The sequence below is a fragment of the Ooceraea biroi genome, chromosome 14, assembly GCF_003672135.1.
Source record: "Ooceraea biroi isolate clonal line C1 chromosome 14, Obir_v5.4, whole genome shotgun sequence".
NCBI classification, from domain to species: Eukaryota; Metazoa; Arthropoda; class Insecta; order Hymenoptera; family Formicidae; genus Ooceraea; species Ooceraea biroi.
Genome location: NC_039519.1, coordinates 6127326 through 6151249, shown reverse-complemented (window position 1 = coordinate 6151249; position 23924 = coordinate 6127326). Strand labels below are relative to the sequence as shown.

The 23924-nt window shown below is 47.1% G+C and overlaps 1 protein-coding gene across 3 annotated transcripts in view; it reads left to right on the top strand.

Moving 5' to 3' along the window:
• Window positions 1-23924, top strand: part of LOC105283299 (homeobox protein homothorax) — a 429006-nt gene that overhangs the window by 392985 nt on the left and 12097 nt on the right. For all 3 annotated transcript variants that reach the window (XM_026975099.1, XM_026975100.1, XM_026975098.1), the window contains exon 12: window positions 6183-6241. In XM_026975099.1, the coding sequence (XP_026830900.1) occupies window positions 6183-6241 (59 nt within the window). The remainder of the gene's footprint in view (window positions 1-6182; window positions 6242-23924) is intronic.

Here is a 23924-nt window from a genome sequence, read left to right as displayed (position 1 = left end):
GAGTACCTCGCTACTACCCCATGACTGGGGAGGGTTGCGACAGCTGCGGAGCCAATAACTTGCCTTGGCGAAGCGAGCAGCTCCGTCTCGCATTCGGCCGGGCTGGAGGCTGAAATGGCTGCAACGTGGCCTCAATATCTGCCCTATTACATGGGGTCCCTAAGTCGCCGATCCGTTAGGGCGGAATTAATCCATGGTATCCTAATCGACGTGTCTGGCAATGCGCTAATTCGCCCGTGAGATCCGTCACCTGAAACTCGAGGTGTCGAGAAACCACGAGAGAATTTCTCGAAATGGGGCCCCATCGGTTTTACCGGCAGCCTCGAATTTGTCAAAATTACTTCGTACTCGCAAATCTCGTGGCCGCCGCGCGCTGCCTGCTCACGTCGGGGAAACAATCACTATAAAGCAGGATTTCGCGCGCAAAAATCGAAGGGATTCCGCGCGTATAGCGAGCGTACGGGCGCGGATCCCGGCAGATACGCTGATATCGAACGCTGCGGATGCGCTCCCTCTCGATCCTTTTATTGGCGAGATCACCGGAGCGGCCATCAACATCAACGCGAAACGACGCGCCGGCGCTATCGCGCTCTGCGACACGATTTAGTGGCGACCCCGGCAAAACAATTATATAAATTCCGGGGGGACGGCAGAGGGGCTTGGAGGGTGGCGGCAGCGCGCGGGGTGGGAATTTTCCGAAAAAGCGTTGCAGCAGAGCCATAGATTAAACGCAGCCGAGGTGCACACGTCCAGCCGAGCACGTCGATGCAGGCAGCCATGCGGCCGTTGCGGCGGCGGGAGCTATCAGTGACACGTCGCGTGTTAAATCGCTTTGTTGACACACATAACCTGTCTACGCGTATCCGATACGCGCGATCGCCGGTCCCCGCGTGTGTTCGCGGCGTTTATATCGCTGCGCCCCTGCGGCCACCGGGAATTCGGCGGTAGTTTGCTCGCGTCGTGACGCGGACCGCCCGCCCACCTCGTTCCTCTCGCTCTGTCTTCTTTTCCCGATACTTTGGGCTTTTTTCATTTTTTTGAACTTTAAAAAAGCCGTAATTTAGATCGGATGGAGATTAGTTTCCTCATCTTGTGCGTGCGTTGTACGATGATTCTCGTTGCGAGGGTTTTTCCGATTATCGCACAGTTGGCTTGAGTTTACGTGAAACAAGTAAGGTAATCGAAACCCCTGCGTGAGTTCTTACTTAATTTGCATTTCGGTGCAACAGTCACGGATGCCAATTTTCGGTCTGTATGGCTGACAGCAACCCCCAGAGTCGCGGGGGCGAGCGGCCGCGATTTTAGCGGTCTCCGCCTGCAGGAAACTCGATTACACGGTGGAAGGAGGACGCTCACGGTCCACAATGCTCATTGAATTTGTCGAACGGGAATTATGTATTGCGTGGAGGGATTCAATTCGTTTGTTCGCGGCGCCGCACTTTCAAGATCCGGCAGTGTGCAGGCGAGACGAGCACGATCGGCTCAAGCGCATTACAATAAAATTGCGATCGAGATCGGCGGCGTGAAGGGAGAGCGGAGAGCAAAAAAGAACTTTGCCGGGAGCGGCGCGTGAATCGAACGGTGCATTATATTCGGATAAAATGATTTTATCGATCGTAAATGCACCTCGGTGATGCGGGGGAGGGGCGGTCGATGCCGGTCTTATGAACGCTGAGATTTATGTCCACTCGCTCGATAGCGCGAGCTGAAGTGATGAGCTTTTTGTTGGCGCAACAAAATAGTTTTGGGAAAAAGAAACGAGCGATAATGCAATGCCTCGGAATTTATAACTTTATCGTCGAGGAAAAAAGAAAGAATTTCGAGCAAGGAACTGATATTTTTTTCATGATGGATTATGTACGTCAGATTATTCCGAAAGAGATTGCATCGAGTAAATATGAAAGCTAGATATAAGTTGTTAAAAAAGAGCGAAATGCAGAAGTTTCGACAATTTAAATAGTCAGGTTGTATTCGACATAACTTGGAATAGATTGTTTATATTGCAAACCTTTTGCAATATAAAACGACGCATTATTTGCACAATGGTTGCTGGATTTGAGATACGAAACGACGTATATTTTTGCTTTTATACAACAACTGTACCTTAATAAGTGTTCATTTTGAGGAATGCAATGCTTATGACAGCTGTTTTCTCTGATGCAACGGCAACTCGCATTAGCGGTAGTAGTCCGTGGTAATTCGCTGGAGAGATAAAAATTGATTGCCAATAGGATTGCGAGGTCGGATCCTCATTAACTGCGTTCCCGATGCAGGAAGAGGTAATTACGCAAATAATCTAACACTGTAGGTCGCGCGCAACGGTCCGATTCGATAAAAATAATTATACCGTGATCATTTCACCGCACGTTGACCGAAATCCTCCACAGATATACGCGTAAAACGGCGAGTTCCACGATTCCAATAATAATAAACTTTCATAATAATTTTCTGTTTAATAATAAAAATTCTGATAAGACGTTGATAATTTTTTCTTAAAACTCGCCATCTCTACTTCAATCTCTCTCCTGCTCTCCGGTCAGCGGAAATCGCATCAACTCTTGCTCATTCGTTCGATTTCTAATTAAAGCAGTCCTTTTACTCGACTCATCTGCCCACTCCCTCACCGCTCGATTCGTTTTCTAACGCGTAATCATTACGAGGCTGCCTTTTCGATTTCCCGTAATGCGACGCGAACGTCGAGGCCTCGCATTAGCGCGGCTCTACGCCGGTAGTACGCCACGGGGGCGAAATTGATTACCAATAGTACTGCGAATACGGCGGCTCTCGCGCTCCCGTGTCCGGGCAGTAATGATGTTTTGATGCGAGGGCCCTGGTGCACCGCGTATCGACTGCAGTTAACTAATGGAAGCTCCCCGATAATTGCGAATGCCGTCGGAGAGTAAATGCTGCTAGCGCGACAGTAATCGTCGCTACTCCGCTCACGCGCACCCGCGCAACAATCAAGGAAGCTCTTTCCCTTCGCGTTTCTTGCCTGGCTTGCATTGTCATTCCTTTCGATATAACTGGAAGGTGTGTACGTATCTTTGCTCGTACGAAGATTATTTTTCCCTGCGGCATCTTTCAGGCATTCGAGAATTATTTATATTTTATTAATTAATAATGTTTAGTTTTAATTGCTGAGCTCTGGCGGAAATGAATTTTGTATGCGACGAGCATTTGGAGTTCAGTCCAAAGTCTCATACCGTCGTTGTATGTACTATCTCGAATGTCTCTCGAATTGCCATTCGAGGTCGAGTCGATACATGGGACTGTGTGTATCGCATGTATACGCAAATACAGGCATTATTCATGTATGCGCTCGAAGTGCACTAAATTTAGTCACGGTACGAGGGATCATGTGGGAGACACACGCGTCATAGCCCGGCGCTGCGTTTTATGTCTTTTTCTCGCAGAAACGTGTCATATGTTGTTGGTTTCCCCTTTCCTCGTAAAAAGTAACGGCGATACGGAGGTAAGCCCGTACGTCAGCGATTTGTCAATAATTCTCTCGCGCGCCGCCCTTCGAAATTCCGTTTGAAATTCACCGGCGATTTCCGAGGCGCTCATTCAATTCGTTCGTTCGGCGCTCGATTCACTTCGCCAGCCGTTAATGGTTTTCCATCTCTCGACTGACAAAAACGAGACCGAAAACGAAACGTACTATTAAGGAAAACGCGAAAGAATGCGAGCAGGTATTTTATTTTCGCGTTGGGCGATATACCTACGTGTGAGATGCCTTTTGTTTTTGAATCCCCGTTTTCAAGTAATCAATTTAGTGGTATCGCGTTTTATGCAGAGTTAAAATTCGTATTGCGATGATGAAGCAACTCGGCCCATTTTCCACCCTTCCGGACATCGAAATGCGTTCCCGGCCGCAGGTCCGTTTCACGAAGCGCTGCGAGAGAGCCCCCCCTTTCCAGATTCATAATCAAAACTGCATTAAAATCCTGAAAGCCCTGACGAGGGCGCGACGAAAAGTGTTTTGTCATCTAGGGGTGGTGACTCGGCAGCCACCTCGATAACAATATGCTCACCTCGTTTTGGATCCCTCTCGTTGCCATGAGGCCTCTCCCCCTGCTCTCTTCTCCATTCGCGATCGATTAAGTGGCGATTATTTTTGCTTTGCGTACCGCTGAATATCTGCGGAATATGTATTTGTTTCAGTATTTAAGTTCTTGTTTCGTTTTCCTAAAAAAATGCATTAACATTTTTGTCGACGAGCACAAAGCAGAGATGTCGACCGTAAAATTTTGTCGCGTTCCCGCAACGTGTTGGGCTTAAGTTTTCCGGTGGGAAGATATTTTCGTTGATTTTCGCCAAACTCTTCGAGAGAGGGTTTGGGCAGTCGCCCACGGTTTTCATCCCTCTACCCGTCCCTTCTCTCTCTCTCTCTCTCTCTCTCTCTCTCTCTCTCTCTCGGTTAGGGGATGGTGCGCCATTGTTCGGGCGATATTTCAGCGGCGGCCGTGGCTGCTAGTGGAAGGGCGGGGGTGGTTGGCGGTAGTCAGCTGGCTGTGACACGCTGCCTACCTCGCCAAAGAGGAATCAGAGGCGCTTAGGAGTATCCGGGGGCTGGTGAGGCGCCCTCGGCCTCGTACTCGCGTGGCGATACTCTTTCATCTACCGATAGTCAAGGCCTTGACTTTAAAGTAATCCCATGTAACTATCGTCACATTATATCCTTGCAAAGTTTTGCAAAGAGATCCTTTGCATATTGTTACTATAATCGATCTTATTATGTTGATGCCTTAGTTAAAGCAGATTATATTCTCTTCTCTTTACTCCTTCCTGCAGAAAAAAAATACTTAAAGTAATTTATGTAGTAAAATTCTTGAATCAAATTTTACACGTTTCTGTGATCTGATTCACATTGAATGTGATATCGTCGGATATAGGATTGCGATATATTGATATCGATATCGTTGCAAATAATTTAGAATCATTTCTCGCGCATTTAGATAGTTGATCGATGATATTGTCAAAATTCATGATCATTTCCATGCCTTCATGCACATGTACGCTAATCACTTCCGAAGTCCCTCGCCACTAGTCAGTCAGACGAGCTCCTTTTGACTTACGACGACTTGCCGAACGACTTTGCGGGCACTGTCTGCGCCTTGACTGCGACAATGGCTGCGTGCATACGGTGGCGAGAGCGAGACGCGAGGAGAGTTTAATAATTATTATTCATAAGACTCTCCTGGGAGTCGGCCAGGCGTGAGACTAAGCAAGAAAGATGTGCTGCAAAACAAGAGGGGGTGCCATCGCTTCCTCGGCGCTTGCCTACGTCCTCCTTATCCCTCTCTCCCCCCTGAACAGAGAACCGGGTATTCCACGACGAGAAGGGGGTTGCTCGAGTCAGTCGAGCAGAAACCCAATCACTTCCGGCGTCTGCGCCCATTAGGGCGCCGCGACGCTGACGTCGGCTGACGTACGCCCTTCCTCTTCGCGTCTCACTCGCACATCCTACCTCCCTCTCGCTCTTTCTCTCCGTTGTTCCTCTCCTCATCCGTTCCCTATCTCACACTGTATTGAACCTTACCACCCTCTTGGACCTCGACCAACATCGAAACAGACCGCAGATCTATTGTTTGGAAAGCGCTCGTATGGAAGCTTCTTCGATGCGGCTAATGACGTATCGAGGATGCCGTTTCCTCCTCACCGGATTTTTCCGATTTTATTCGCTCATCTCCCGAGCCAGTTGCCGTTCAGTTTTTCTTGATTGTTATGAAGATAACGGACCATGTCAGAACAAGTTCTCTTACATAAAGACGAGTGTGAAATGCGGAGGAAACGAAAGTTGCAGCACTCGCAAGCTGGTAGTAAGGCAAAGCTGCACTGAGAAAAATTAGTAACATAGTAACAAACGGATATATCCGATTAAAGTGCATAAAAGACGAAGGAAAATGATCGGACATATCCGATGAAGGTAATCGGAAAACAAAATTAACAATCGGAAAACTATTTAATCGGTTTATCCGATGAAAAATTTTTCTCAGTGTGCGAAAACAAATAATGGATTTTATTTTTTATTTTACGCGTAAAACCAAATCTATCGCAACCTGTGAGAGAATCGTAGGATTATTAAATGTATCTCATCGAAAGTTCGTGTTGGATTAAATGCAGTAACATACAGTTTAATCGATTATGTTATGAATGTGATTTGTTTTCGTGTGTTTCAGGTTCATCAACGCGAGACGTAGAATCGTTCAACCGATGATCGACCAGAGTAATCGAGCCGGTAAGACGAGTCCAATTATGACAACAGATATTTACACATACTCTCACGACACTATCGACATACATAACATGGTGCCTTCTATGCTGAATATTCCTTACGAATATGTTTATCCGTCACACACATATCATGATACTTACTTATATAATGGTAATTAATTAATTAATCAATTTTTCGAATAAAAATCTCTTTGCATTCTTTAAGATTTTATTTTTAAAAATCTTTAAGATTATATATATATCTAAAGTATTTTGCATTACTAATCTTATTAATAAAAATATAACTTCAACTTTTCTGTCATATTTTATACTATTTGTTTCATTAGAAAATTATTTTTTCCAACAGAAATTTTATAATAATGTAATATTCTGCATGATTATAAAATGTATATATATAAATACATTTTTCATATACGGACATAAAGAGTCTGATTGTAAGGAATAAATTAATACGACAGAACTAAAAGTTCGATATCGCGGATATTCCTTCAAATAATCTGGACTTCAACTTTTCTGTCATATTTTATACTATTTGTTTCATTAGAAAATTATTTTTTCCAAAAGAAATTTTATAATAATGTAATATCCTGCATGATTATAAAATGTATATATATATATACATTTTTCATATACGGACATAAAGAGTCTGACTGTAAGGAATAAATTAATACGACAGAACTAAAAGTTCGATATCGCGGATATTCCTTCAAATAATCTGGAAAGACGGCGCGTTTACGAGGAGAGAATCACTTCGTTTGCAGTAAAAGGCGACAACAACGAGCCTTCGTGTTTAGGGTGGAACTATTTTCTCTTTCTCCGGCTTCCTCCCGGGTAAGGGTTCAAGGGCTCGGTAGTGATTCGGATGATGGCGAGAGGGTTCTTCCGTGGAGTACGAGGCGGGCAGAGGTGGATAACGTTCCGGATAACGTTCGGATAACACTCGGATAACGGCGGGATAATTGGTAGCGGTGATCAGACCGAGTTTTACGATCAGGGAACATGCTCCCGCCACGTCGCGGTGGAAACTCCTCTCACCCTATCGGCCGGTGGCTCGTCTTTTTCTTATTCCTTATCCGTGGTCGGCCGCGTCTTTGTCGCGGGTCGGGTACCGCGGACCGCCCGAGGAAAAGTTCGGCGAGGGTGGGCCGACTAAACGGTCGAAACGCAGAGACAGAGAAAGAGAGAGCCCGATTCGCCTCGTATTTTTACGACTGGCCCCCTCATAAACACTCACTGAGTTACGGGTTGTTTGCTCTGCTGAAACTGGGCTTTAGGGGCGCTTTATCCGCCATCCACCATCCGAACATATCCACGGAACGCGCTTCCTGGGATGGCGAGTAATCGCTCTCTTTTTTTCTCGTGCCTCTTTCTCCCTTCTCTGAATTGACGCGTGCGCTCCTCGGGGACTTCTGCAAATGATGGCTCGCAATATGCTTTTGTGCGCGAATGAAAGACGTATCGTTCACCGCCGAGTGCACTAAACGTTCGAGTGTCTGTGAGATTCTGTCCGGCGTGAGCACTAAACGTTTCTGTCTTATCTCCGAATTTTATATAAATCCACAGGCGCGTCATCGATATCGTAATGTACAGAACGAGTTAATAACGATACTATCAATTGTTGCTGTACGAAATCTTCACAGAGAACATAATTTTCTTTCGCAATCAAACTTCAAAAGCTTTGCTCCAACAAATATCTCCCATTTTATTTACGGTAAATGGTAGATTGACTGTCTTCCAGGTCATCGAGCAGCCTTCTTTGCACTAAGTCAGCAACATTGATAATCGCGGCGCATGGCGGCGAATTTGAGCGTTGGCTAAAGGGATATTCGCAAGGGCGGCGGTAAGGGGAAGGGGGGAAGTACTCGCGGATATCGAGGGACGTGGAGAGCAAGCGAGAACCCGGCGACCTGAACGTCGTCGTCGTCCGCATCGGGTAAAGTGGAAACCCGTGTACGCCAGATTATCATCCCGAGTCAATCCTGATCACAGCTCCATCGCGCCGCAAACAGGCGACCCACGACCTTTCCCCAGCCCTTTCGCCCGCTCCGATGGCACCGCGCCTCCGTTTTCTCGCCCGCTCTCCGACCGGGAAACCAGTTTCATCGGCGAGAGAGAGCGCGCCTTTCGTGCGTGCAATTGAAATCGATGGCGTTACGCGTCCTCCCGCCGCCCCCGCGTCCCGGACGATTGCCGCGGTCAAAGAATGACACGCGCGAAATATTTTCATGGGTGCAAATGGACACCGAGAAAGTGGAAGAAGGAAGAAAAAAGGGGAGATGTGGAGGGGAGGGTTCTACCGCGCGAAGATCCACCATATTCGTACACCTCGTGGCTCCTCCGACCATTTTTCCAATTCCTCGGAGACTCCGGCTCGCGTCCCCTCCCCGCTTGCTCCTTTTCTGCTCTCCGCCGACGATCAGCAGTCCATTAAAGCTTAATAGCCGAAGCATTAGGCCCCAGGGCAGATTTTGTTCCAACGGAAGCGAGATAAATGTATCTTTCAAACGCTCCCGGTCCCTGGTGATCGGTGGCCGCGCACGCTAAAATCGCTAAAATCGCTAAAATCCTCCTTGGAACGATCGCGCTTTACAGCAACGATTAAAACATCCTCGGATATTGGTTTCATTGATGATTAAGTATAAATTTTGATCTCTTTGGATTCATACCGGATATTAGAAATTTCGCTAGCAAACTCTGGATCTAATTGGGCAAAAACGGCACTTATTTGAAAAGTAAAGCAAATTAATAAAATATAACGCAAGCGCGTCTTTTTTTAATTCTTTCCCTCGTCAATTTTTCCGTGACTTCGTTCATTTTATCCGTGAACCCGCCCATTAATTACGCAGAAATCCCGAGCGTCGCCGGTTGTCCGCACGCGTTCTCGAATCATGACTTTTCTCACGCGAGTCCCATGAGGAATCGTGTTAGAACGAAGTCACGTTAATTCCGAATGCGTCTCCAGATGACTATGGCGATGTCTGCAACAACGAAGTCGACGAAAACGACGATGACGATGACGACGAAGCACGACTTGTCAAGACTTGCAAGCATGCATATCCTCTTCGGTGCGCACCTCCGTGTCGAGCTAATGATGCGCGTCGGTCGGATCATCAATCATACTTTCATTACTTGGATCGCAGCTGCTCCACATTGACTCCACGGCCCGCGGGGCATTGTTATTATCCGAGACGAGGGATGCGCTTCGCGCACGAGCGCTGACTCCGCGCGTTACACAATGCGAGCGCGCGCGGGAATTCTTGCTCATCGCCGATAAGCTGGCAGAGACGCCGTCGCGATCGCTGGGTTTATGATTCACCTCGCTCTCTCTAACGATCGTAGATCCGTATCTGCGCGGAGAATGCAGTCGCGCGGTTTTTCTCCTCGAGGTGCGTGGGTCGCGCGAGCTGTTTGGCGTTTCAATTTAGCGCGATCGCTCTGCATTTCGCGCGTAATCGTACGCAGAATCGCGACTTCCATCGCACACCGATATCTCGACATCGATATGAAACACACATACAACGGTAGTTGGCGGATTAAATTAATGGTAGCAACTTTTGCAACGATCGATACTCCCGTAGAAGCCAGCTACGATACATTCTTCGTTTGCACTTCATGCCTGCAGCAACATGCAAATTTCTTCTGCGAGCGTATAGGAAATCGATTTATGTATTAATGCTTCTTTGCTCTGCCTTCTAGTCTGTGTTTAAATTAGAGCAAACGTTATTAATACGAGAATAAAATTCGCGCTTTTTCTAGCGCGAGTTTCGTTTTGTAAGATCTGGAAAGATAGTCGAGACTGACAGGTCGTATAGAGGATCGGAATGAAAACAAGGAGATCGGGATGGACTCAGAGGAGTGAACCAACATGGAGATTGGGAAGGACTCAGAGGAGTGAACCAACATGGAGATTGGGAAGGACTCAGAGGAGTGAACCAACATGGAGGTTGGGAGGGACTCAGAAGAGTGAACCAAAAATGGAGGTTGGGAGGGACTCAAGTGGAGTGAACCGACGATTTGGAGACATTCGGGGACGAATGTAATGTCAGGCTGGCCGAGCTGTAAGATCTGGAAAGATAGTCGAGACTGACAGGTCGTATAGAGGATCGGAATGAAAACAAGTTGATCACAACAGTAGGGGAGTATTGGCCGTACAGCCTAAGACCTAGGCGTGTGAACCAGGGATCCCGGAGAGTTCGAGTTCAAATCTAAGGCAGTCTCCTAGTTATTTTTCGCCTCTTACAATTCAGAAGTGGGATCAAATCCGCTACCCCTCGAAGACAGTTGAGATTCATCCGCTACCCCTCGGAGAGGAGGGAGTTGAGAAGCAGCTGGCCGGTAGTGAAGCCTGAACATGGAGGTCGGGACGGACTCAGAGGAGTGAACCAACATGGAGGTTGGGAGGGACTCAGAAGAGTGAACCAAAAATGGAGGTTGGGAGGGACTCAAGTGGAGTGAACCGACGATTTGGAGACATTCGGGGACGAATGTAATGTCAGGCTGGCCGAGCTGTAAGATCTGGAAAGATAGTCGAGACTGACAGGTCGTATAGAGGATCGGAATGAAAACAAGTTGATCACAACAGTAGGAGTATTGGCTGTACAGCCTAAGACCTAGGCGTGTGAACCAGGGATCCCGGAGAGTTCGAGTTCAAATCTAAGGCAGTCTCCTAGTTATTTTTCGCCTCTTACAGTTTCATACGTAAATTACGTATTGTCATGCACAGAACATAGGTATTCGCAGACGTATTACGATTATCCCTTACCTTACAGTAGTAATGCGGGGTTTGCCGAAATTAGTACAAAATTATTCGCGCGCGTACATGTACGAGCAGTAAAGTTTCACGCGCGGCGTTTTAACGTCGTCGTTCCTAATACCGCTCATAAAAGCGCGATGCCTTTTAAATCCTTTCCCCGTTCAATCATACACGATGTGTAGGCACTTGAACTATAAACTATAAAGCCGTGGCGCATCGTTTTATGACATACAAGCTGCTGCCGTGTCCCTCCCTTGCGCGAAATTCTGTTCGATTTATATCGCGCGGCGGGAGAGAGAACTGTGCCACGCGATTGCATTATACAATGCTTGGGATAGGAAGGAAATACACTCGTGTAATACGCTCTAAGAGCGCGAGAGAGATACAGTACAGCGTGATGCGTTTTATCATCTGACATCTTGCAATGGAAATAATGATAATTGAAGAAATTCCGTGTGCGTAATCTGCCTTGTGTATTATGCATTTATGCAATTGTTACATTTGTACGGCGTGCGAGATCATGTCAAGCGATAGTGCATCTTTACATCCGCTTTAGTGCAACGAATATGTTTAATTAATTAATTATATTGAAGCGTATTCCATGAAATGCGTGATGAACTTGATCAGATATGAATTAATCGTAATAAAAATTTCAGAAATAAGTACGATTGTTATTTTTTCAAATCTATCTTTTATGAAGAAGAGGATGCTTACTAATGCAAAGTAACTATGGGGAAAATGTATTCGTATAGTGTTCGTATGTGTGGAAAAAGGACCAACTGTGCAACACCACTCTCTTAAATTGATTCTGTATTCTCTCCGATAATAACTTTAATCCACGGACGTTTTTATGGAAAAAAACATCACGTTGCTTGGTTTTCGCTTCTGGTGGAACTCCGGTGTGCTGTAGTGCACACGACGCTGTCCAACATCGAGAGACTGTATATACTATAGTTACAGTGCCGGTAACACTGGTAGAATCGTCGCCCCCTCACGTGCTACCAGAACGACGCAGTAAAAACGTAACAGCGGCACCGAAGTACCGTAAAGCTGCGACCGTACGGTGCATTTCGTGACGATACCGCGATAAAAGGCGTCGGTCGCCTCCATGATACGGCCGAGGTATATTTGTCGAGTTTCTTGCCTCGTCTTGATCTCGGATTTCCTGAGGTGACCAGTACCGAACTTTGGTTATAATTGTATCAGCCTGATTGCATTATATGCAGTCTAACTTTTATTAATTAGTGAATTATGTGTGCACCGATAATTATTATGTTTCCGTTCGCGCAATGAACAGAGTTTATGCGAAGCGACATCGTAAACGCGATTCATGTCCAGCATGAAACCGCAACATCGATGTTCAGCTCGATCGAGCGAGATCTTCGACACGGCGTAATTAAAGAGCGAGCGATCGGCGAAGCGTTTTCCCTTTGTAGTCGACATAAAGTATCTAAGTACGACGCGAACGATTAATCTCTCAACGAGGCTGCGCAACGCGCGTCTAGCTCTACTGGCGAAAGACTGGTGGCCGCAACGATGACCGATCTATTCACTGATTTCTGTCGCGGCTCGTTTCTACGCGGCGCGGTAATTACTCTTTCCGAGTATACGAGACTCGGCATCCTCGTTCCTCTCCATCCTGCCGCTTCTGCGCCTTGGCAATAAACGACTTCCCACGAATTGCTTCTCACTATAATCTCAATAAACATCGCTCATCCACGCGCGTTCGCCTCCTCCGCCCTTTTGGCGGGTTTACGAGCCGGTCGGCGTTTGCGAATGTCGCGTTAGGTGCGTGAGGGAATCTTCGGGGAAGGCAGTCGCGACGTATCCATCGGCGATGTCTTAATTGCCGGTTTTGCTTATTATTCGTCGCGTATACCGCCAGTAGTTGGAGGTCAAGACGGGATGCGAGAGTCAGTCGTAGATCAACGCGAGTGTATTCGTGTTTGCGTCGTCTGTCCTTCTGCAATTCCTTGACCGTTTGCGTGCCATCTCGTTTTTCTCGCTGCATTCGATATTCTTTCCCACCGGCTGTTTTCGCGGAAGCTTGACTGTCATTTATGACAGCCACTTCGTCTTCTCGCTTGCCGTCGAGATGAGAGATTCATATTTACGATTATCCTGACCGACAACTTATTTTGCTAACTCAAATTTTTCTTTTTTATACATTCTGTTTGGAATGAAGAATTGGCGAATTATACTGTCTTATTAATTCTTTGTAAAATAATAAATCTCACTGAGAGAATTATTACGGATTAAAATGCATCCTCGATGCATGCGTATTCTTTAAAACGCTCTTGCCACAAAGTAATTGGAGATGTTTTAAGAACAGGCTTCCTCTTCACCATAGCGTTGGATATTGTGTCCAGTGTACATCCTGAAAACGACCCTACCTCCCTATGGACCTAGTCGCGGAACATTCGTCACGCTCGCCGAGAGGCTGCGCCTCGATAACGTCGTACAGTCCCTTCGTTCTCCGTTTCTCTTTCCTTCCTCGCCCTTCGACGGATATAACCACGTTGGTTTGCGGGACGCGCTATCTAGCTACCGAAGGTCCTTCGGAGCAGAACCCCTAGAACGAACTGGACCAGAGCAACCAACATGTAGCACAGCGCGTCCACTCCATCTCACTTGGCCGCTGTCCCCATCCCAACTTCACCCTGCATTCAGGCTGCTCAACCCCCTTAGCCCGGTCTTTTTCAACCCCTCGTTCCCCTTAACGCTCCCTTCTTCGCCGTTCGCCGTGATCCTTCCTCTTCTGCTCAGCCACCGGATCGGCCAGCGTCGTCCCTTCCGCGAGGGCCATCAATCAAGGTTGTCAATTTGTAATGGCGATTCTCTGTGTCCATCTCGGGGTGAGTCCAGACAGTCCACCCTCAGCCTTCCTCCGTCTATCCTCGCGCATTGGTGATCTCTTTCTGTCTCCTCTCCCTATTTTCATCTCGTCCTACCCCGTACACGGCTAACTCCGTTTAAAGGAAGAAAGAGAGAGAGAGAGAGAGAGAGAGAAGAGGAGTATAGGGGGTTCTATGGATCTGGACACCAGCCCACTGTAAACGTTCCTGCTGGCACTGATGGGATATCGGCCGACGGAAGAAAAAGAGAAAGCTCCGCCGTCGAGTTTAACGTCCCCGTGGACCCTGGCGCGCTAAATAAAATGGATGTTCTGGGGTCGAGAATCGGGAGAAATTGCACGGCGGATCCCCTAAAATGTCACCGGAGGCGCCGACATGGACTACTCGATGGTCGCTCCGACGGTGATGCGTCGAAACGCGTTGGATTTCGATCGGTCCCCATTTGATTCTCTCCGTCGAAGTGGGCGCGGCTGGCTTTATCGCGACGTTTATTCGCACGAATTTTTCTTGTCGTATTCCGCTAGAAATATCTCGCGATTTTTCCAGTTCCTGTTTTTTCCCACGTGTGAAATCGTGCGATAATTATATAATTATTTATACAACCGCATTATCGCTCGTTGAAAGCATACGACGCTTCCACTCGTAAGAGCGATTAACTGCGCGGTCCGATCTGATTTATCTGACAGTTCCCCAAGTGCGCGTGATTCGTTTAAACGCAAACTCGGCCGTACTGTCGGAAGTTGGAACGATCGTAGGAAAGTCTGAAAGCTGAGAGAAGGAGCGGGATGAACGAGCTCGATCGAGCGGCCCAAGTAGAGACGATTTCTTCCCTCGTCGTGTCCCCATCGACCGTCGCCGAGGTCTTTTTTCTCTACGTTTCGCGTCACGTAGACGTGATATAGAGTTACTTAGAGAGCCGATCCCCCGCGCATTACGGCCCTAACGTTTGAAAGGTGCCGGAATGGGTCCTCATACGACATAGATCATACGTTAATTGAAATGGGGTGCATGCGCGCCAGTCTTCGAATACAAACGACCGACTTATAGAAATGTTATTATTTGCTGCTGTACAGCACCGTGGGGAGAGCGTAACCGGGGCACGACGGGCTTAACGGAGGAAATTGCGTTCCGCTCGTATCAGCGTTTCGATGAGCTCGGCGGGCAGAGAAGCTCGATCGAAGAAGCCCTGTCGAATTGGTCCTTTTTGCTGCAAATGAGGACGCATTGCCAATAGTGGGAATAGTAAACATTTACGATATCGATGCGCGTAGAGTACTGCAGAATCGCGTAATTGTGAAATATCAACGCGCGCGCGCGAGATCTCCGCATCGCGCTATGCACAATCGCGTAAATGCATTTATGTAATCAGAATTATCGCGCAACGCGCTGCGCTTGTTTATTTTCTTCATTTATTGCTAATTCAATATGCAGAACTGAAGCATTAGTATATTGTAATCAACCGATCGATTACAAAGCAGCAACAGCGACTCTTGATCGAGACCATTACATTCGCGTGATTACGTAATGCCAGAAACTACTGTGAGCCGTGTTAATACTCGGCCGAATGTAACGATAACTCGTGATCGCGCGTTGCCGCCGTTTCCTAACTGCCGAACTTTGATCCATTCCATGTAAACGAGCCGAGGGTCATTTCGTTATGCGTAGATACATATAAATTCGCACAGGAGGGAGTCGCTCGGACACGGAAATGAAGTCTTGGACGGTCACGATCGGTATGAAAAGATAAGGTCCGAGTTCTCGAGGGCGCTGGACAACGCCCTCGCTCTGCGAACTTCTCTCTTTCTCCGTCTTGTGTTTCCCTCTCGCACACGCTTTCCACTCCACCGGCGAGATTTTTCATGGCGTGGATCGCGTCCGGTGTATCAAACCATACCCAGAAGGCTGGAGCTTCCACGTAGCACGAAGGGTGGCCCTATCTTATCGGCGTAGCCATAATGGTCTGTTCTATCTCATCTCCAGTCTCGTTGACCGTTTGCCCCTAGACCACTTTCGCCATCAAGGCTTTACCACGGTAATGGCGACCAGGAAGAAACCTGGCCGGCTCGTCGCTCCTACCGAACGCCAACATACGCGAAAGAGGGAAAAGATTGCTATCGTAGAAACGCATCGTCGATGCTGCTGGCCTGTTAAGTGGCTTTATCGAGCGTCGAACTCGGGCTGGTCGAATGAGCAAATTGTGCGCGACGATCCCGCGGGATCGAGCATTCGTAAGTTGTATCTCATTTTGCATCCGAATACGATTATTGTGCCGGCACGAGCAACGTCGATTGGATTTCGCGATTGGTTCCGCGAAAGGAATCATTTGTCCGTAATTTTGGATTCCGAATAAATATAGCATTAAAGTACATTTATCGGCAGATTTCGCTTTCCGTTAACCCGACGGGCGTTACAGACACGCGTGAAATGCGTGAGAATGTGCAGCGCAATAATCAATCGCGCGAGCGGTAAAAGCCAGATCGCAGGGCGCTATGCATTAATAAAGGCTGATGGACTATTCAATCGCGCGCAGCCACACTGGCTGCCGCTGTAACAAGCCCGATAAAGGGCGTTATGTAAAATGTACGCCGTGCCGATGCGTCCGGACTCGTACGTGGCTGCTCTTTGTTCAATCGCGCTTAAGGAAGGGCAGCAGGAAGCTCAGTGCAGGAGGAACATATTGACGAAGCTGACTGGCTCTATTAAGTACCTTTATCGCCCATCGGCCGCTAGCTTCCGCGCTCGCGCGCCGTGAAATAAAGTTGTCTGTAAAGTGCATTTCATCTCTACCCCGGGCCGCCTGGGTTAGCCGTGGTTCTATTAAGGAATGGCACGCTAAGTAATTACACCGTGTGATATCGACCCCGGGATCGATCCTACCTGTGACCCGGAAAAAGCCAAGGAGGATCGTACCACTGGCGGATTATATTGCGCACTCAGGAGAGAGAGAGAGAGAAACGGAAAGGAATTCCATAGTGTGGAGTTCCCTCTGCGACATTTAAACGAGCCAGCCACCACTGTCGCAGCTTATTTATGCCTGTCGTAAGGACAGACACTTCCGACGTTTGTGGCTCTCATAACCCCCGTTTATTGACACTGTTAAGAATGGTTCCTATAATCCGCGCGGATCAGACTTTAGGCCGTAACGGCGAGCGCGATGCGCGCGACGCGCCGCGTCGTTAAACCGCTCCGGAGTCAGGCGTGAATTTAATAGTTTTATATTAAATTTTAATAACGGTATCGTATCGTCAACCGTTGCTCGTCTTTACCTCGTACTTACAGTTCGTAGGGCGATTTATCGGCTCGGGAGTTTTACAACACTTGATATAATTTGCGTGTACATTTTTTTAGGAAACTTCCGTTTCTTATCGACACGAATTCGCATAAAATTTGAAATTGCTTTAACGGATGTAATGTTCCAGATGTAATTAATGTGTCTCGTATTTCAGTACTAATAGCTCATCAATCAACGGAAGTAGTGCGAGTTACGAGAAAATAGAGATTCGTCGCTCGGGTGTGAATGTGAAATTCGATTATTATAATTTACAACACAATTAATGATTCGATGATTAAAATATATCCGATACGTCTGATTAAATAAATTGATTAAAATATCCATACTTTATACTACATCGTACATAAAATGCGATAATATATAGAGGAAAGTCCCCGATTATGAGATACCATATCGATTTTGCTGAATGTAAGGAAATCTATAGGCAGAATTTAAAAATTTAATACGTTATCTTGAAGAGAATTTAATAAGCTTTAGGTTGGTGAAATGAAAAATCTAATTTTAATATTATTTTTTCTGAAAATTAAACAAATTTGAAAAAAGAGCTTTACGCAGGATCGAGAAAGTGTGCTCCTAATATAAGATACCTCGAGAAATCGGTGTTAAAAGTGCAAAATACATTAGTATTGCAATTAAAAAACTTTATTAGATAGTTTTATAAAAATACTGCTGCCACAGCCTTCGCCAAATCTTCACGATTCCACTGTCGACGCATCCTCGTTTCTTTAACCTCCATAGTCAGTTCTATAAAAATTAAATACACAAAAATTCGTAACATAAATTCGTATTAACTTTTCTTTAACCTTAAGTAGTATTTTCTTTCTTTTTATCACACTACATAATCTTCATATTCGAGCAATAATTATCTCATATTAAGAGTACCCTGAATATCTCATTATACGAGCCACGCGCCTAGCGGTTCCGCGATCATGAAATCTAACCTCTACAATTAAGCAATTCAACAAATTGCGTATTTTCCTGTTACTACGATTGCATACTGAATTTATTGCCAACCATTTCTTTATTATATAATAAACAAGGTTTAAAGACTAACCTCAAGTTACTTTGACATGTTCACAATTTCACAAACCTTTTCTTGCAAAGGCTAAACGCAATAACGAACAATGAATTTTTCACTAAATACATTTTACACCAAGAGTAATAAGTTCATGGTGGAACTAACAGATAGTGCTCACTAGTTTAGCAGAAACCCCATTATCTCATATTAGGAGCATATCTCATAATAGGGGATTCTCCTCTACTTCTGTGAAAAGAGTCCTTCATTCCTTATGCCTCGTACCTTATAAATATTAAGTGGTTTTATGGACAGTACGAGCAACATTCTCCTTCCTCGTCGTGCAGCATTAATTATTTATCGCGTCAACTGAGGAGCCAGTCAGCCGCGAGCACTCATCAGGTTTTATCGGGAAGGCCAGGCGGACTTAGCAAATCGCGATACGGCGCGTCGCTGACAGAAATTTATGTCAATTCGCGGGGACATGGGTGCAGCGTGGAAGAAAGGCCGCTACCGAAGAACTGGGTTAAAATATGCCATCGCCGTCGCGGGGCCGAGCAGTGGGGCAAATTAATTTCGGCTTGTCACGGGGACGATCATCCATAAATGCAGTAGCTTCTTTGCCCTCCCCGCGCCCCCGCGTCATCCCGCGTACTCTTCTCGCCTCCTCGCGAGCGGCGGCTCGCGCGAGAGAAAAGCCATCTCGCAATAATCGTGATTTATGTATTCATTACCGAGCGGTACTTCGACACGACTCGTTTGCACCCGTTTTCAATTGCCGGCGCGCAATATTCGCCCCCGAGTCGCAGTTTGTTTCCAATTTCGAGCGTTTTTCGACAGCGGATATTATTGCACGATGTTCCGGTCATCGGTCATTCTGCGAGCGGTTATTGCGACGCGATAAAATTACCGCGAGTCATTCTTCGTTCTTCGCTTCGGCGCCAACTTTTCGATTATATTTTGGAACTTCCGGGCGCTACGAGCTCGCTGACGCTCCTCGTGACGGCCGCGCGATTAAAGCAGCTTAGGATAAGTTATTGCTACACAGGAAGGAATCGCAGAGCGGATTTCACGCGCGGCTAAACCTCGCCATTCAACGCTTTCTGCACTCGCGCGAGCGAGCGGTTTTGCTGATACGCGCGAGATCTCCCCGGTGATTTTCGTTGGCAACGTTTCTCTGGACGTTCCGCGGATGAGATATGCTCGTAGCGGCAGCTGGCCCGATCGATGTCCGCGCACGGTTAGTGGATATCCGAGTAGAGCGAGCAGAGAACGTCGGAAAGAACCGAAACGGCCGGGGGTGCGCGGGGTAGACGTTAGGAGAGGGAAGTTGCTTGCTGGAGACAGCGGAAGAAAAATAGCGGAAGTCATCGACCTCCGAGGGGTTATATATCAGGGAGGGTCGCGGGAGGAGGGTGGAGGGGCCCGGCGAGCTTGGTACGCGGCCGTTCTCGTGTATGTGCAGGCACTCGCGTCGGTGTATGGGTAAGTGGGAAGGGTAAAAGGGGGCGAGAGAGTTTTCGTTGCGATTCGCGAAGTGTACCGCGGCGAGAGGAATGGGAACGAAAGCGATGAAGAGCCTGGAGAACCAGAAGGAGAGATGGAGGAGCAGCTCGGAATCTAGGATAGTAGTCCTACCGTTTTATCATCCAACCGGCGAGGCGAGGGCGACGACAACTGGTCGCTGGTGACGGTGATTTCGTTTCTTTCCGCTCTCGCTCCTCCGCCGGCTGGGTTTATCTTAAATGAGACTCTCCGAGGGCTTAACTCGGCTTGCCGAGGTTACTCCGGGCTGGCCTTTACTCGCGCCGGGATATATCTCTGATTGATTAAATTCCTGCAATTACGTCGCGTCGTATATCACGCCGTCCGGGCTCACCCCGGGGAGAGCGCGTTGAACAAAACCGGGATTCGGACAGCGAGACGCGTCAAGATTGCCCTCCGTCGGTGAATTTGCGTCAGCGGCACGTTTTAGGTTTCATTGTGGTAGACACTCTACTGACAGCGGCAGCCCAACATTGACTGAATTGACAAGGTTAATTTTACCTCAAATAGCACCTGCAATAATTACGTATGTCGTCATTGCTGCAGCTGTCGGGCAACGAAACGTGGAAATGGCTATAAATTTCTGTTAGAAATTATTAACGATATCAATATGTGGAGTAAGACTGTTTATCTTTAATCGCGCTTTGATTGCAGCTTTTGATTGTGTTTAGATTTGCGTACACAGTATTTTATCCTGTAATATATGTTGCAAATAGATTGCACGATTACACCAAATTATACAAATCCCCAAGCAAATCCAGATTTTAGTGATATGACATTCGATACAATAGTGTTTTAATGTATAGTCGTATTATGCATTATTTCTATTATTACTGCCGTCACTATTATTATATTTGACATTGCGCGTGGATATAGCACCAGAAATATTCAATGTAAATTACGGCACGTGCTTTGACAATGCAACGCAGATCCGAATAAGCGATGCGCAACAATGCCAAACGATTTCCGCAATTGTTACCATTACCGTTTTAATCATAGCATTTACGATCACACCGCACTCAACAATGGTAACGCCGCCGAATCGGTGGAGATACATTGTTACTACGTCACAATACAACGACGCAACGACACCGATATTATTTTCCGGCTCGACGACATTATCTGCAATCACCGTCGAAATGAACAATGCGTGGAAGCCAGGAGGAACGATCGCGGAGGGAAAAAGAGAGCCCGTAAAGAGCTCATACGGAGAAAAAAAAGACAGAGACAGAGCACGGATAGTAAGAGAGAGAAAGAGAGAGAGGGAAGAGATGGGGGGAAGGCCGAAAGAGAAAGAGAGACGAGGGGATGATGGGGGAGCGGGAGTAGGAGACCCAGCAGCAGCCGGGCGGATGAGTTATTAGATCCGGCGTATCCGGTATTGCGTCGCGGATGACCAATAGTTTCATCGAGGGATTGTTGAAGGTTCCGGAGCACATTTCCGACTTCCGCCTAGCGAATCGTCCTTCCGCCCGTCCCCACCATTTCTTCTTCTTTGCCTTCTTCTTGTCGTCGTTGTCGTCATCTTCACCAGCTCTGGAATCTGCGGTCGGCGGGAGCTGGAGTTTGAAGCGGTAACGAAGAAAGAGAGAGAGAGGAAGACAGGATTTGGATTCGTTCGACGTCGCCGCTAACCATGGCGATTTCTCGTGCTTCTTCCTCCTCACTTCTACTCTTCTTCTATCCTTACTCCACTACTTGCTCGTCCAGGGGATAGTTTGGCTCTTGAAGGGTATTGCCGCCCCCTCGTAGGAAGCGTCTTCACGACGATACCGACCGTCGTATGTTCTCGTTCCGCACTTCACGAGGGGCATTCGGGGCTTCCGGACACGTCGGTGCTGTTTCGAGAAATGCCATTAGAGTAATAGGATGGACACGTAAGATCGTGTATTGGTACCGAGGGGCTCCATGGAGAGGCTTTACGCGACCTGATCGATACTTAGACGACGGTATTTTCGTACGATTATTTCTCGTTACACCAGATGTGTCTAATGTTCTTTGCATTATTCTTTGTTTATCTCTGATGTACTCAGCACTGTAATTTTGAAAAATAGATGAATGTCTTGAGAATATCTCCGAGTTTTCATATTTTGCTCATAATTCGCAAATTGAGTTTTATCGTGTTTTATTGCATTTCTGTCTGTGAGAAAATCTAAAATGTTTAGTCCAGACCACTTATATATTTCCACGAAGTTATCAGGTTACATATACACATATATATGCATAATGATTATTATTGCATTTATTTTATCGATTAAACTATTAATACTAAGCACATATGCTAGGTACGTTAGCATTTGATATAATGAAACGTGATAACACGCGGAGCGCGACGTTCGAAGGATATTTAATCGAAAATATCTGATCGAAAGGTGGGAACGCTGCGTTGATCGCTGTAATTGAATTAATAAGCGTCACGAAATGAATATCCGCAAGGCGTTACGAGTTGTCAGACGGAGCCTTACGAAAGTGAAACCCGACAATTTGCTCGACCCGGTTTAACCGGCTAATCCTTCGCTCCGGTACGCCGCAGCTTCGGTACTTCTTCGTGGACCTTTTCGTCGAGCACTTAGCGCTCCCCGCCTGGTCGCTAATTAAGTCGTCAATTCCGGACGGGTCGTCGGAACGAGGTGGAACTTGGGTGCTTCCTTTAAATCTTGAGTGGAAGTTCGTTACTACACTCGGCCACGGTGAACTCCGGAAACTGATGGTTGTTACTTAGACTGCTCATATCTATCATGGTTTCTCTCGCTCCCTCCCACGCCGACGTTCTTGCCACTTCGCTTCTCTCTTCATCCCTCTCGCCGCCCCCGTTCGCGGTTTTAGCACCCTCCTCCGCGAAAGCTCCTGGAAACTCTGTCGGTAACGCTAGGTCGGGTTATACCGAACCCAGCCAGCGAGGAGAACTCGGCTTGAACTCCGACGGAACTCCGAACGGAAACTCGGCGTGAACACTCGGCGTGTCGCCGCCAACTAAGTTGGAGAGCACCACCCACTAACCTCCGTAAGGATTCCTCGCTCGTCTAGGAGGCACCGGTGGCAGCCGGAGAGCCGACCACCTTACACGCTTCTGTACCATCGGTCCCGGCCCTCTGCCTGCCGCTATGAACGCGGGCCAGGCATCCAGCCAGGCCGCAACCATAAGTTACTACTAATGTTGTTCCCGTGTTCCGAGGCCGAATTCGTCAGCTAGCATTTTCGGATGACTGCCTTGTAAAATTCCCGCGTGACCTCTCATTAAGCACTTTGCTGTCAGACTGTACCGGACGTATTTTCATATAAATTTAATTGTTTCATAGCTGGCTCTGCTAGATGGATCATGAGCCTTCCGTCGCACTCGCACGCAGCAAACAGTTTTAATAGTCTTAGGAGCTTCTACGGCTTCGCATAAATTTCAGTCCAACGACGCTGGAATGCCGTGGAAACATCCTCCTGCGAAGTAGTTCATCCTTAAGCTTCTACTTATTTTCTTTTCTTACCTTGAAGGAAGCAGCAACTCTCCGTCTCGCGGCCGAACTTCGATGTTCCAGCACCTCGAATGAGTCTGTCGCGAAAGTTTAATTAGATCCACCTTGAGGCAATTCCGGGCCCTTCTACCATCGGTCGCCGCAGTAGCAAGTTAATGAGTCGATAGCAAATTTTATTCAGTTACGAAGATAGCGCTTTTAATGAGTCTGAGGAAGCATTCCAACTGTCACTTCGTTTACCTACAAAATTCGGTTCTGCTACAGATAAAGATCGGATCTCCGCCACACTTTATAAATCCTTTTCACAGATTTCTGCTTGCCTTAAATATATACGCACAGTTTCACGATAATATCTTACAGCTACAAATCCCGCAATAACGAAAAACGAATACCCAAACACATTTTCATCTTACGTCCGACCATTATCGCGGCGGCGAAGATCTTGGCAACCGTTCTCGCTCTAACCATTTTTTCAACGGCTTAGTCGGCTGACGATTAACGGCTACTTCATTTCCTACCATCCTGCAACGAGTCCGCCTAAGTAAATTACTAGTCGCAGGGTAGAACTCGGTGTACACTGGCTTTCTAGCTAACGGATCCCATGTGACGACAGGCGGGGGCGGGTGACAGGGGCCCGTGGGTAGCTTTGCGGATTTACACGATACCGAAATACAAGCGAACCAACCTCGAGCGGGGAACTTTATTGCATTACGCCATGCGGCGTTTTTCCTATCGTGCGGTCTCGTTGCACCATGGGCTC